General features: G+C 52.3%; 1 protein-coding gene across 2 annotated transcripts; it reads left to right on the top strand.

The window, feature by feature from the left end:
* Positions 1 to 4516: 4516 nt before the first annotated feature.
* Positions 4517 to 14677, top strand: MPND (MPN domain containing). Of its 2 annotated transcripts, none has more exons than XM_070373902.1 (13): positions 4517 to 5013; positions 5094 to 5367; positions 6095 to 6331; positions 9033 to 9165; positions 9789 to 9873; positions 10091 to 10187; positions 10425 to 10497; positions 10578 to 10654; positions 11844 to 12012; positions 12098 to 12168; positions 12719 to 12808; positions 13465 to 13557; positions 14376 to 14677. In XM_070373902.1, the coding sequence occupies exons 1-13, from the start codon at positions 4910 to 4912 to the stop codon at positions 14460 to 14462; spliced, it is 1590 nt and encodes a 529-aa protein (XP_070230003.1). In that variant the 5' UTR covers positions 4517 to 4909; the 3' UTR covers positions 14463 to 14677. The 2 variants fall into 2 exon arrangements, with proteins under 2 accessions (XP_070230003.1, XP_070230005.1); XM_070373904.1 differs by having other exon boundaries at positions 4917 to 5013; positions 5111 to 5367.
* The last annotated feature ends 99 nt before the right edge of the window (positions 14678 to 14776 follow it).

Below are 14776 nucleotides of genomic sequence, written 5' to 3'. Positions count from 1 at the left end.
CTTCCTCCCTCCTTCCCTTGTTTCTTATTGAAGTATAATAATATTATGTTAGTTTCAGATTCTTTTCATTTATTTAAATCTTCGATTTCTTTCATCAGTGTTGTATAGTATTCAGTATCCAAGTCCTGTATCTGTTTGGTTAGATTTACATCTAAGCATTTCTTTTTTTCTTTCTATTTCAAAACATTATAAGTAATATTGTATTTTCAATTCCAGTTTTCATACACTCATTATTAGCATACAAACATGCCATTGATTTTTGTGTGTTGATCTCTTATCCTATAACCTTTCTGAATTAACTCACTCCTTAGTTCTAGGGGCATGTTTGGGAGATTTCTTGAAATTTTGTACACAGGTCATGTCATTTGCAAATAGGGTTAATTTTCAATTTATATGTTTTTTATTTCTTTTTCTTGTCTTATTGTAATGGCTAGCACTTTCAGGACTCTGTTGAAGAATGGTGAGGGTGGACGCCTTTCCTTGTCCCCAGTCTCAATAGGAAAAGTGTTAAGTCTTTTATCGTGAAGTACAAAGTTACCTGAAGTTTTGTCCATGTTCTTCATCAAGTTGATGTAGTTTCTCTCTGTTCCTGGTTTGCTGAGAGTTTTTATTATGAGTGGGTGTTGAATTCTATCAAATGCTTTTTTTTTTTCATGAATAGATACATTCTTGTGACATGTCTTCTTTAGCTTGTGTATTAGTTTTCTGTGGTCGCTGTAATAACTTATCATAAATATAGAGACTTAATACAACACAAATGTGTTATCTTACAGCTTTGTAGGTCAGGAGTCCTATGTGGTTCTCATGAAAATAAAATCAGGGTGTTGGCAGGACTATGTTCCTTATTCTTTTTTTCTTTTAAATATTTATTTATTTGGCTGTGTTGGGAAATGCATGAACTCTCTAGTTGTGGCGCTCAGGCTTAGTTGCTCTGCAGCATGTGGGATCTTAGTTCCCTGACCAAGGATCGAACCCACATTGCCTGCATTGCAAGGTGGATTCTTAACCACTGGCCCACCAGGGAAGTCCCTGAGAGCTGTGTTCCTTTCTGAAGCCTCAAAGAATGAATCTATTTCCTTGCTTTCTCCAGCTTCTAGCTTTCCCCATTCCTTCCTCCATCTACAAAGCCAGCAATAGTGGGTAGAAACCTCATGTTATATCAATCTGAATTTCTTCCACAGTCACCTTTCCCTGACTCTCTTTCACATTTAAGGATGCCTGTTATTATGTTGGACTCAGTAGATAATCTGGGATCATCTCCTTGTTTTAATGATTATTACTTTAACGTCTCCTTATTTTAATTCGATTAGAAACTGTAATTCCATCTGAAAACTTAAATCCCCTTTGCCATGTAACCTAAATATTCCTAGGCCTTGGGAATTTGGACATTGAGATCTTTAGGGAACCACTGTTTCACCTACCACAGTCTCTTTAATACAGTGGAAAACACTGATTGAATTTGGAATATGGAAACAGCCCTGCAACCCTGGGATAAACTCCACTTTCTCATGATGAATACTTCTTTTTATATATTGCTGAATTCTATTTATTAACATTTTTTTAAAAGCTTTTTTTTGGTCTGGATTCATGAGGGATGTTCTGTACTTTTGTTTATTTGTACTCCCTTATCTGGTTTTGGTATCAGGGTGACGGTAGCTTCATAAAATGAATTGGGAAGTGTTCCTTCTTCAATTTTCTGGAAGAGATTATGTAATGCATGCATGCACGTACGCTAAGTCGCTTCAGTGTCCGACTCTTTGCGACCCCGTAGACTGTAGCCTGCCAGGTTCCAGGTCCATGGGACTCTCCAGGCAAGAATTCTGGAATGGGTTGCCGTTTCCACACAGGGAGATTATGTAAAAGTGGTGTTAATTCTTCTTTGAACCTTCATAGAATTTTTCACCCGGGCCTGGAGATTTCTTCTTTGGGAGTTTAATTTTTTTCAATTATTTTTTTCCCAAACAAATTAATATTTTTATTAGCATGGTAAAAAAAAATATGTTTTTTAAACACAGGAGATTTTGTCCTCAAATACTTGTTAGGTCCTGCTACTGAAATGAACTTGTAGCTAAACAACTTATGAACCGTGATGATACCTAGTCCCTTTTGGGGGACTTTTAAAATTACAAATTCAATTTCCTTAATAGTTCTAGGACTGCCTGGACTTTATACACATAGCAAAGATTAGCCTTGGGAATTCACTGAAGAACTGTGTAACTCTTCCTCTCCTGAACTGTCTGGTAATGTTGATGACACTACTTGCCATTTAGGGGTGCTGTAAATTGTTAATGATTGATAAGGTCACAGTGGCTAATTTATCAAAGGCAATGGGGATTCATAGAAGGATTTAGAGCAATGGCGGGAGGTGGTCATAGTTGCATTTTAGTAAGATTCCTCTGGGGCCAGGATGGGAGATGTAAGGAGTGTGTGTGAATATGGAGGCCTGAATCTCCAGGAAATGATCCAGATGAGAGATGCTGGAGATTCAGCCCTGGGTTTTAGAAGAGAGGCAAAGAGAAAGTAGACAAGGCCATGGGCAAATAAACTGAGGCCATTTGAGCTCTGTTGAGTCTAAGCAGCTGTGTGTTGTGCTCAGTCGCTCAGTCCTGTCCAACTCTTTGAATCTCATGGACTGTAACCTACCAGGCTCCTCTGTCCATGGAATTTTTCCAGGCAAGAATACTGGAATGGATTGCCATTTCCTTCTCCAGGGGATATTTGTGATCCAGGGATTGAACCCATATCTCTTGAGTCTCCTGCATTGGCAGGCAGATTCTTTACCACTAGTGCCACTTGGGAAGCCCCCTAAGGGCCTGGAGATGCCTATCTGATGGCTGGACCCTGGGTGGGTGGTGAGATGACTCCAAAAGGAGGTTTGGACTGGACACAAAGTGAGTGTCAGGGAACATTAACTATCAAGTTAAGAAGAGAAAAACGGAATTTTCTTTGAGCCAAACTGAAGATTATAACAGGAAGCAGATTTTCTGAAAGCTCTAAGAACGGTTCCGCCTGTTAGTAGGCACAGTCATATATATTTCATTTATGCATGCATGCCTGCTGCGTCACTGATTCCCTGACCAGAGATTGAACCCACGCCCTGTACGGTGGAAGCATGGCTTCTTAACCTCTGGACCTCCTTGAGACAAACGATCATACATCAAAATGACATACTGATATTTACATAAACTTCACTAAGGATACATAGTTCAGGTAAGCAAATACAGAGTGAGCAGCAGATCATCATGACCCCTACAGAGCTGGGAAAGAACACTGTTCTTATAAGAAGATATATTGTCAACATTAGAAAAAAAAAAAAAAAAACATGGAGAAGGAAATGGTAACCCATTCTTGCCTGGGAAATCCCAGGGACAGAGGAGCCTGGCGGGCTACAGGCCAGGGTGTCGCAGAGTCGGTCACAACTGAGCGCGCATGCATGGCTGATTCACTTCGTTGTACAGCAGAAACTAACACAACATTGTAAAGCATTATCTTTCAAATTTTAAAAATGGGGAAAAAAGAAATAAAATGTTAGAAAAAGAAAAGAGACCTTTAATGTGGAGCAGGAGTTCCTATCTTTCCATCTTTGAGGATCTCTGGTTAATGTGTTACACAGATTAGCAAGAGAGGGAGGGAAGGGGTCCAAACAAAGAATTGTTGTTTACTTTTTCTTGTCCTACCTTAAAATACAAATCTTATTGCATCATGAGTAATAATAATCACTCACATTCCCCAGCTCTTACTATACGTCAAGTCCTGTTCTTTAACAACTCTCAAGTAGGAATTGTTATCCGCAGGAGCAGAGAGGTGGAGACACATGGCCAAAGTCACAGACCTGGGAAATGGTAGAGCAAGATTTGGAGCTAGGCTCACTCATTCCAGACCACTGTGGCTGGACAGCCCTGTCCCTAACAGCCTGTCCCCTCTTTCAGACCGGCATAGGTAGCTGAGTCCAGCCGAAAAATTGCCGTGCAGCTGGAGGGAGCCCCTGCCCAGGGCTTTCAGCCCTCCCTGGGGTTGGGGAGTCCCAGCACTGGGAGGTGGCCCTGCGCCTCGGGGCAAAGGTCCTGGGACAGTGACCAGAGACAAAAGAGCAGCAGCTGTCGCCCGCACTCCTAGCCAGTCTCCGCCCACGTGCACCGCGAGCTGAGGGTTGGGTGGGAGAGGTTGGGGGGTGGGTCTCAAGGGAGGTTTGAGCCGCGAACTGATTGGTTGGTTGAAGACCAGACCCTAAAATGGATTGGACACGTAAGGCCCGGGGACTCCTGCTGACTGGTAGAGGAGGAGCAATTTAACGCTTGACTGGCAGGAGGGATTCCACCCTCTATCGTCTATTGGCTGAAGATGAAATAACCTAGTTATAATTGGCTGGCGGGCTCAGCTGCAATCCAATCAAGGCAGTCGAAGGCCGCCGGGGAAGGTGGAAATTAACCCTTTAGAGAATGCCGCCCGTCTTGGGCACTTCAGAGTCGAGGCGCCGGGTTGTTTCCTCGATTCTGGCCCGCAGCCCCAGGGCAGTGGGGCTCATCCTCCCAGGCCTCAGTGTCTTCCTGGTACCAACAGCTGAGGCCTGTGGGTCCCTCATTAGGAGTGATCATGTATCTTAATTTCCCCGCTAGTCGTAGCGGGTTGAGCGCCGCTAAGTCCCCCAGCCCCAGGCCTCAGTCGGTGACCTCGGGTGGAGTCATTGGTTCTCCGAAAGCGGAAGCCCCCGGCCTCAGTGTTCCCAGTGGTGTCCCGAGCTCTCGGTTACCACCTCCCTCCCGCGGAAGGTGGCCTCAGGCCTCAGTTTCCCGAATGGTCCCCTAGGGTTGAACCCCCACCTCCCTCTCCCGCTTGAACAGGCCAGAGTCTGGCTTTCCCCGGCTCGCCTCTGCTGGCCAAGCCCCCAGTAGCCCACCGGCGGCGGCCAATGGCAGAGGTGCTCCCCCCTAGGGGCGGAGCCGCGTCACGTGCCGGGAAGAAAGAGCCCGAGGCGCACCGGGCGCGGGGCGTGGGGCGGAACGACCATGGCAGGTACGGCGGGCCTGGCGGGGGGCCGGTGGGGGACCAGGCTGGGTGGCTGCACCGGCTCAGGGCGCACGGCTCCGCTGCAGCCTGTCGCTGCCCGTAGCTCCGGAACCGCTGTCCCCTGCGGGCGCCGCGGGCGAGGAGGCGCCGGATGAAGACGAGGACGAGGCGGAGGCCGAGGACCCGGAGCGGCCAGGGGCATCGGGAGGCGCGCGCGGCGGCGGAGGCGGCGGCGGGGCGGGACCGGGGAGCTGCGGCGGGCCAGGGGGCGCGCTAACTAGGCGCGCGGTCACGCTGCGGGTGCTCCTCAAGGACGCGCTGCTGGAGCCCGGCGCCGGAGTGCTGTCCATCTACTACCTGGTGAGCGCCTCCCAGCCTCATCCCATTCCAGCTCGTGCAAAAAGGGGAAACCCGGGTCCAGTGTGCTTTCTTGCCGCAACCCGAGCCCCTGGTGTGAGGAGGGGAAACTGAGGCACAGAGCATCCTGACCCAGCAGGAGCCTTTCTGGGTGGGAGAACACTGTTCACCAAACTCTCCATTCCACAAAGGAGATCTTAGGCTCGGAGAAGACACTAGTGCCTTCCTGGCTATGTGACTTCACTCAACTTATGCGTATCCTAGTTTCCCCATCCGTAAAATGGGATTTTCTTTCCTCACATGGGGTTGCATGAGGATGCAATGAATAAGCTGCTCAGTAGTGTGCCTGCTACACAGTAAGTCCCTTATAAGTGTTTGTTATTATTACCATATTGTTATTGTTCTCTTTGTGAATGGGAGCAGCTTGTGAATTGAGCATCTGCTGTGTGACAGGCTGTGTTGGGTGTTAGGGACCCAGTGGAGATCAAGTCACATGCAGTTCTTGTCCTTTGGGGCTCACAGTCCAGTGAAGGGAGTGGGGATGGGCACATAACTTGACGGTTTCAATCCAGGCTGATCAGGATGATACCTAAGCTGTAAGCCTCCTGAAAGGAGGTGGGAGATGGGTGGCAAGCCCTGGGAAGTAGCATGGGGTCAGGGAGGACTTCCTGGAGGAGGGAATCTTGATGAGTACCAGCTCCTGGGTTCAGCCAACCCACTGTCATTGCAGGGGAAGAAGTTCGTGGGAGACCTGCAGCCCGATGGAAGGATTGTGTGGCAGGAAACAGGCCAGGTGTTCAACTCACCCAGCGCCTGGGCCACTCATTGCAAGAAGCTGGTGAACCCGGCCAAGAAGTCTGGCTGTGGCTGGGCCTCTGTCAAATACAAGGGCCAGAAACTGGACAAGTACAAAGCTGCTTGGCTCCGCCGAAACCAGCTCCATATGACTGCAACTGCCGCTGATGAGGTACATCCTTCAGCCTCTCTGACTCACTGCTGGATAAAGAGTGCCCAGAGAGAGAATGTTGGAGCTGGGGCCTTGAGGGATGAATAGGAGTTGATCAGAGTGAGATGAAGGGTAAAGAGCTTTCCAGAGGAAGGAATGGCATATGCACAGCTTTGTAGGCATGAAGAAACACATGATGCTTAAGGAACCATTTTTAGCTGATGCAACTGGAGATTCAATGCCTTAGTAGCTGAGGGGGCTGGCAGCATTGGCAGGGACCAGATTTTGGAGGGTCTTGAATGCTGTGATAGTAATACACACACACACATACACACAGAGGCTGGAGTTGATGCTGCAGTCTTTTTTTTTTTTTTAATGTTTTTCTTTATTTGGCTGCATCAGGTCTTAGTTTCGGTTCCTGGGCTCTTTGTTGTAGTGATGTGCCTCTCTCTGGTTGTGGCTTGGACTCCCGAGTGCCCAGGCTTAGTTGCCCCACAGCACGTGGGATCTTAGTTCCCTGACAAGAGATTGAACCCAGATTCCCTGCATTGGAAGGCAGATTCTTAACCTCCTGACCACCAGGGAAGTCCCTGGATGCTGCAGTCTCGAGGCAGAATTTCTTGTTTTCCAGGAAGCCTTAGGTTTTGCTCTTAAGGCCTTTCACCTGATTGGGTGAGGCCCACCAACAGTATCAAGGGTAATCTTCTTTATTGAAAGTTAACTTATTGTAGATGTCGACCACATCAACCAGATGCCTTCACAGCAACACCTAGACTAGTGTTTGATTCAGTAACTGGGTACTATAGCTGAGCCTGGTTGACTTATAAAACTAACCTTCACACCACACCATAGGGCTATTCATTCAGGAAGCATTTAATAAATGCCAGCTGTGTGCCAGGCCCTCTTCTACGAGCTGGAGATAAAGCAGAGAGCCAAATGAGAAACATCCTTGCCTTCATGGAGAGAGAAACAAACAAAAGAAATAAGTCCATCTTATCATACTTTGGAAGAAGTGAGCAGGGGCAGGGGATGCAAGTGCTGAAAGGGATAGGATGGCCAGGGAAGGCCTCATTGAGAAAGTGACATCTGATCAGTGAACTGAAGGGGTGGAGGCAGGGAGCAAAAAGTTTTCTGGAAAACAGCATGTGCAAAGGCTTGGTGTTTTGGGGGAACAGCAAGGCTCTGATGCGGCTGGAGCAGAGAGTGATAGGGAGAGAGGGAGGAGGGAAGGGCAGGGAGGCAAAAGGGGCAAGTCTTGGAGGGCATGGTGGGCTGTGGGGAAGACTTGGGCTTGTACCCTGAGGGAAGTCGGATCCCTGGAGTACTGTGAGCGGAGTAGGTGTGGGGCCTGAGTCAGGTCATTAGCGGCGCCCCCTGGTGGCCGCTGTTGGGAGGACAATAGGAGCCAGGGATTCAGGGTTCAGGTGGGTGATGATGGGGTGTATCTGGCCGGCCTTTGAGGAGGAGGAAGTGGGTAAGTTCTGGTTAATTTTGAAAGTGGATGTGATGTGATTTGCTGGTGGATCTGATGTTGGTGTTAGGAGATGTCTTGTTCCCCCAAATGTTTTTGCAAGCGCGTGGACAGGATTACCCTCATTGGAGATGTGTGGAGGAGCAAGTTTAGGGTGATGGTCTGGGTGGCCTTGTTGAATGTAAACACCCCCTTTTGAGATGTCAGGGACTAGTCGGACCTGGGGTCCAGAGGTCAGGGGAGACCTAGCCTGGAGTCAGGACTGTGGGCAGTTGTCCAGGGGGCACACGGGGTTTGAGGCCCCTCAGAAGGGGTGTAGGTGGGGGAATAAAGAGGCGGGAGGACCCAGCCCTGGCCCAACGAGTGAGATGGAGGAGAATAAGGGGGTCCAGGAGTGGTGGGAGGTAAGCCGGTCAGTGCGGGGGTGGGGATCCCTGAGGATTTACCAGGAGACGCTGCTGAGAGGAGGAGAGGGACAGAGACTGAGATGTGGCTGTTGGGTTTGGACAGAGAGGTCACCTCATCAAGGAAGGGCTCTTTAGGAGAAAGGAGAAGGAGAGGTTATTGAGAGAATCTGATCAACTAATCCATGCAAAGTGTTTGCCAGCTGGATGAATGGAGCAGCAGGGCATATGCTTGGCATATGCCTAATGCTTTGCACGCATTATCTAATTTCACCCTTTTGCCACCCCTGTGGGGCTAGAAGTCATTGTGCCGTTTTACAGGAGAATAGAGCCTGAAGTCTGGAGAAGGCAATGGCACCCTACTCCTGTACTCTTGCCTGGAAAATCCCATGGACGGAGGAGCCTGGTGGGCTGCAGTCCTTGGGGTCGCTGAGTCGGACACGACTGAGCGACTTCACTTTCACTCTTCACTTTCATGCACTGGAGAAGGAAATGGCAACCCACTCCAGTATTCTTGCATGGAGGATCCCAGGGACAGAGGAGCCTGATGGGCTGCCGTCTATGGGGTCGCACAGAATTGGACACGACTGAAGTGACTTAGCAGCAGCAGCAGCAGCAGAGCCTGAAGTCAGTTTGTAATAGGCAGAGGCGGTATTCCAGCCTGAGCAACTAACTGGTCCACATCCTAGATTGTCTCTGCTCACTCTCTCCCTCTAGTGGGCACCCGGGGCAACGACAGGAATGGCAGGTTCTGGCCTGCCAGAGTTCTTGGTCGAACTTGGGGGGAGGGTATGGAGAATACAGCTAAAAGTCCCGTCGCGTTTCCCCCAACCCCGACCCCACTCAGAGCCCGGCCAGCGAAGGAGAGGAGGAGGAGCCGCTGATAGAGGAAGAGGAGGAGGAGGTTCTGACAGCAGCCTCAGCGGACGACAAGAGTAGGAGACCGCAAGGGAAGGGCCCCTCGGAGCCTGTCCACTCGGGTAAGAGGTGTGGGGGAGGGGAGGAGGTGGGAACAGTTGGGGGAGGTGGACAGAGCTCAGGCCGGGGAGGAGGCTGGGTGTAGAGCCCGCTAGAAGCCTGGCTGACTTCCCAGCCCTCGCTGCCTAATTTCACTCTCACCGCCTGACTTTTTAAGCTCTAATTCTACATTTCTTGGTCCCACTGCCTAATTTCTTTATCCTTACTCCTCCATAGGATTTCTTTGCCCTGTTGCCTGATTTCTTTGCCTGACTGGTCCTCACCTGATTTCCTGATCCCTTCTTCTGATTTTTTAGTTTCTTATGTCCAGTTTGTTGACTTGCTGCCTCATTTCTTTATTTTTAAAAATATTGATTGATTGATTGATTGATTGATTTGGCTGTACTGGGTCTTAGTTGCCGCTTGCTCGATCTGGTTCCCTTACCAGGGGTGGAACCCACGTCCCCTGCACTGGGAGCATGGCGTCTTAGCCACTGGACCACCAGGGAAGTCCTTTCTTGATTTTTTAAGACTGCCCCTGGAGTCTTCTTTCTTTCTTGGACTGCCTGGTCTTGGTTTTCCAGTTCCTGGCTGGGGAGAAACTGATACTGACATCTTTCTTTAACACCCCCTGCCAACTCCCCAGAGGCCACGCCCCCAGGGAAAAGGGTGGACAACAAGATCCGGGTGCCGGTGCGCTACTGCATGCTGGGAAGTCGTGACTCGGCCAGGTCAGATGCACCCCATGCCCGCTGGGAGAACCCCCACCCTCATCCCCATCTACAGAAGCTCTTGCAGCATGGGGTTGGGGGACAAGGGCAGGCAGGGGAAGGATGGAGACAAGGCCTCAGATCTTCAGAGCTAGCTGTGGGACCGAGGGAACCAGTGTGTGGGTGAGGGAAGGGCCTTGGGGTTCCTGAGGCTGTGGAACCTTCCTGGCTCCCACAGGAACCCCCACACCCTGGTGGAAGTAACGTCTTTCGCAGCTATCAACAAGTTCCAGCCGTTCAACGTGGCCGTCTCCAGCAACGTGCTGTTCCTGCTGGTGTGTGCCCACCTCCTACCTTGTCCCTTAGGGCTCAGGGGCTCCCAGGCTTGGGGAGGGGCTGGTCCCTGCCCAGAGGGTCCTTGGAATAGAGACCTTGTCTGCTCTGTTTACTATTGGTAAACAGTAGGCATTCAATCAATATCTGAGGAAGGAGGGGGGTGGGCTGACCCCCAGGACGGCCTTGGGACCAGGCACAGTCTGAGCGGGTCTTCCCATGTCCCTCCCCCTCCCCAGGACTTCCACAGCCACCTGACCCGCAGCCAGGTCGTGGGGTACCTGGGGGGCCGCTGGGACATCAACAGTCAGAGTGGGTATTGGGGGCCCATGGGCAGAGAGGGTGTTTGGGGGCCAGGGTCAATGTCCACCCCTTCTCCCGCCTCCGTGCAGTGCTCACGGTGCTCAGAGCCTTCCCCTGTCGGAGCCGGCTGGGGGACGCGGAGACCGCAGCCACCGTGGAAGAGGAGGTGAGGGGGCGCATGGCAACGGGGCATTTGTGGGTGAGGGGGCGCAGGCTGGTGTGCACACAGCTGTCCTGGCTACTGCGTCAGGGCGCCTAGCGCCGTGTCGCCACTCAGCAAGGGTGCAGATAGGTACGTGTGAGCTCCAGTCCCTGCACCTGTGACCCCCACCGTCATTCTTCCTCTGCGCAGATGCCGCCAGCCCCTTCCCCGCTCAGACTGCCTGTCACCTGGTAAAGGCCGGATAGATATTAAATGCCCTCCTTCGATGTTTTCATAACAGTGCTTAGTATGCGCCTAGCACTGCACTAAGCACTCCACACCCGCCTTTTCCAGCATGGTCAGTTCCGGAGGACAGAATAGGTGTGCATTTGGTGCACAGCTTTCTCCACCCGCCTCTTCCTTTCTCTTTACGCTTGCGCTTGCCTCTACTTGCGTTCGCACATCTGCCTCTTTAACTATTTATTGAGTACCTACTGTGTGCCAGGAATTGTTCCTTGAGCTGGGGATACAGCAGTGAGCAAAATAATATTTTGCCTTAGATTTACAATAGGAGCATTTGTTATTTTATTATTATTATATTATTATTCTATTTTGGCTGCGCCACTGCGGCTTGCAGGATCTTGGTTCCTACACCAGGGATTGAGACCCACCCCTTGTGGGGCTGTGAGAGGTCCAAGTCCTTAACCACTAGACCACCGGGGAATATAGGAGGCTTTAAAACAAAATTACTTATGTTTGGCTCTGCTGGGTCTTTTCTCTAGTTGTGGGGGCTTCTCTTATTGCAGAGCTCGGGCTCTGGAGCATAGGGACTTAAGTAGTTGCGGCTCCCAGGCTCAATTGTTGTGGATGGGCTTATTTACTCTCCAGCATGTGGAGTCCTCCCGCATCTGGGGTTGAACCCTTTATTTCTTGCATTGGCAGGCAGGTTCTTTACAGCTGAGCCACCGGAGAAGCCTGGAGCATCTTCTTTATGTCTTTGTTGACTGTCCCCCTCACTGGATTTGCTGAGCGCGGGGCAGGGTATGTCTCGGTTGCTCACTGATGTATCCTCAGAGGCCTGGTACACAGCAGGCGCTCATTAAATGTTGGCTGTGTGTGCCTGGCGTGCTGGCCGCCGGGAGTGGCGTGCACGCACCAGGGCTGGTGGAACCCCACCGTCCCGCGCCGGCCCCAGCCGCGTCTCTGCCCTTAGATCTACCAGAGCCTGCTCCTGCGCGGCCTGTCCCTGGTGGGCTGGTACCACAGCCACCCGCATAGCCCGGCGCTACCGTCGCTGCAGGACATCGATAAGCAGATGGACTACCAGCTGCGGCTGCAGGGCTCCAGCAACGGTTTCCAGCCCTGCCTCGCCCTGCTCTGCTGTGAGTCCAGGGAAAGGGGTGGGCCTGGGCCCTGCTGGTCACCGAGATCCCAGATCCAGCTCCTTCTCTGTGTCTCCGTCTGCAGCCCCTTACTACTCTGGCAACCCCGGCCCAGAGTCCAAGATCTCGCCCTTCTGGGTGATGCCGCCCCCTGAGGTAGGCGGGGCTTCAGGGGAGGTGTGGGTGGGGCCCTGCGTGGTTGTGGGCGGGGTCAGGAGGGCTTGTTAGCGGCGGAAAGCCAGTACTCTGGTTCCCGGCTCATCTGGGGAGCTGGGGCCTCAGATTGTCTCATCTGTGAGATAGGAACATAATAATTGCGCTGAGGCAGTAGGTGTGAGTGATGTTGAAAAGGTTGGGGCTCCAACTGTAGCAAGCTGCCTTGGCTACCAGTATGGCCTCCGACCTGAGACCTGTCTGGTTTCATTCTCCAAGTCCAGTCTTGGAGTCAGAAATCAGCTTTAGAAAGGAATTTGGGAGCCATGGCCACTCCTGTGTGTGTCTGTGATGGAGGCCACTCTGCCTCCCAGGTCACATTGCTGGGTTCTTCTGAGACCCCACATGGCTCTGAATCTGATCCCAGCCCAGAGCCAGGCCTGCAGTGTGGATTCCCTGGCCCCCAGCCCAGGGAACTTCCTGCTGTGCCCTGAAGTATTGGGCTGGGGGGCGGGGCGGGGGTAGCTAGTGGTGACCAGCTTGTCTCCGCCAGCAAAGGCCCAGTGACTATGGCATCCCCATGGACGTGGAAATGGCCTACGTCCAGGACAACTTCCTGACTAATGACATCCTCCATGAGATGGTAAGCTGACTCTGGGGTGGTGGGGGTGGGGGACCCTGGGAGGAGCAGGCGGGGGCTGAGGGCGCCCCACTAGTTGGCTATAACTCTAGGAGTCAGGAAGCTGTGGTTGAAAGTGCCACATCAAGACCCAGATCAGGTCTCTTCTGCTGCTGAAAATCACGGGCTCTAAGGATCAAGTCCCCAGTCTCTGCCCCGGCCCCTCCCCCCACCCCCACCCGGCCTCCTTGCTGTTCTGGAAGGTGCTAGGGACGCTCCTACCTTGGGCTTCTGCACCTGCCACTGATTCTCCCAGTGGAGACATGTGAGGACCTCAGGTGTTACTTCTGCCATTCAATAGGCATTTAAACAAATGGAGCTAGTTCATCACACCTGTGACTTCACAGATGTTCCTGCTCAGACTAAGGCTAGGCCAGGGAGTCTTTCAGGGCTGCAGAGGTAGAAAGAATTGCATTCAGTGATTCTTCTGCTTCTGGGGGAGGCATCTTCTCCTCTAGGCAGCCCTCTCTCCTGCCAAATGCCTTCATTTCCCCAGGGTGGCACTGCTTGGGGGCCCCTCTCTTGGGGAACTGGGTAACCCCTACGTGCTGTGCTGCGTTAGTCCAGAGGCCCCTTGAAGGGCGGCAGCGGCTGGGGCTCATGTGTTCCTTTCCCACTAGATGCTGCTGGTAGAGTTCTACAGGGGCGCCCCTGACTTCATCAGGTTCCAGGAGCCTTGGAACCAGGAGCACACCTACCTGGACAAGCTGAAGGTGAGTGAGGCTCACACCTCGAGTCCTGTGCAAACCCTTCCTTTTGTAAAGATCTCAGGGAGCCCCACAAGAATATATCCAGAGGCAGCTCGAGGAAAAGTGAGTTAAGTGAGCTTGTACAAAAGTATTTTAGTCAGATGTAAGCGCTGCCAAAGAAAAGTCACGTTTGTCACACAAGGGTGGTGACAGTGGTGGAGATGGCTATCAAGTACGGATGAAGATGTAAAAGCCTGCAGCCCTTGTGGCCCTGGGGCTATCCTGACTGAGACGCTGCCCCTGAACAGGAGGGGCTCTGAGTCTGAAGCACAGCAGAGCTGAGCCAGGCAGAGGGGCTGGTGCTGGGAGTAGGCCGATCCAGTCCGCCCTGCACCACCCCCCCAACTCCCGCGGCTCTCCCCGCTCCCCCCCCCCTCCCCGCCCTCGTTAAGTCAGCGGTCTGTGTCAGCAAGGGCTTGGCAGCCTTTTGTGTCCTGCCTGGGAGTCATTCTCAGAAGACACATCTCACCCGGCTTTACAGAGAACCAGCTTCATATATTTGCTTGTTCTGTTCAGACTGAACAGTGACCCGGGCTTAAAGCTGCCACACTGGTCACCTCCTGCCGCGGTGCTGGGTGGGAAGGGTGGGCGTGGCCTGGGCGCACGGGGGGCGGGGCGTGTGAGAGCAGACTGTCGAAGGTGTGGAGGAATCTTACCCCCGCCCCCGACGACATTCCTAGGCCCAGGATGCACCTGGAGGTGTGGTTTTAGGGACACCACCGGGGTTAGCGGAGCCCTTAGCGGGGCAGCAGCCCTGAGGCGCCGGACCTGCCTGTTTTCAGATCTCCCTGGCCAGCAGGATGCCCAAGGACCAGGGCCTAGGCCACATGCTGGAGCAGGTTTACAGCCTCCTCAAGCAAGGGAACTGAGGGAACCAGTCTTCAAAGACAGGAGAGGGCTCTGATTAGACGTGCCCCCTGCGCCTCTGGGTGATGGGATGGGTCCAGGGCTTCTTTGCTGTTTGTCCCGTGTGACTGACTGTGACAGCAGGGGCTCAGATTATATAATAAAGGAGAAACGGGCCAGGTGTCTCTCAAGTGCTGTGACTGTGGGGAGGGCCTGAGCTGGTGACCAGGCAAGTGACAGCCACCCCCGCCCCTCCCCCTTGCTGCAGGCTGGTGCCCATGCAGGCCCTGCCCTGGCTGGAGACCCCTTAGGAGGGCTTGCCCTGCACCACCACCAG

Source organism: Bos mutus, chromosome 7 (assembly GCF_027580195.1).
Source record: "Bos mutus isolate GX-2022 chromosome 7, NWIPB_WYAK_1.1, whole genome shotgun sequence".
Classification (NCBI taxonomy): domain Eukaryota; kingdom Metazoa; phylum Chordata; class Mammalia; order Artiodactyla; family Bovidae; genus Bos; species Bos mutus.
This window is presented reverse-complemented; position numbering and strand designations above follow the sequence as displayed.

Coding starts and splice junctions, on each gene's coding strand:
- MPND (XM_070373902.1), top strand. CDS start 4,910: ATGGCAGAGGTGCTCCCCCCTAGGGGCGGAGCCGCGTCACGTGCCGGG. Junction 6,332..9,032: donor CTGCAACTGCCGCTGATGAG/GTACATCCTTCA, acceptor GACCCCACTCAG/AGCCCGGCCAGCGAAGGAGA. Junction 12,169..12,718: donor GGGTGATGCCGCCCCCTGAG/GTAGGCGGGGCT, acceptor TGTCTCCGCCAG/CAAAGGCCCAGTGACTATGG.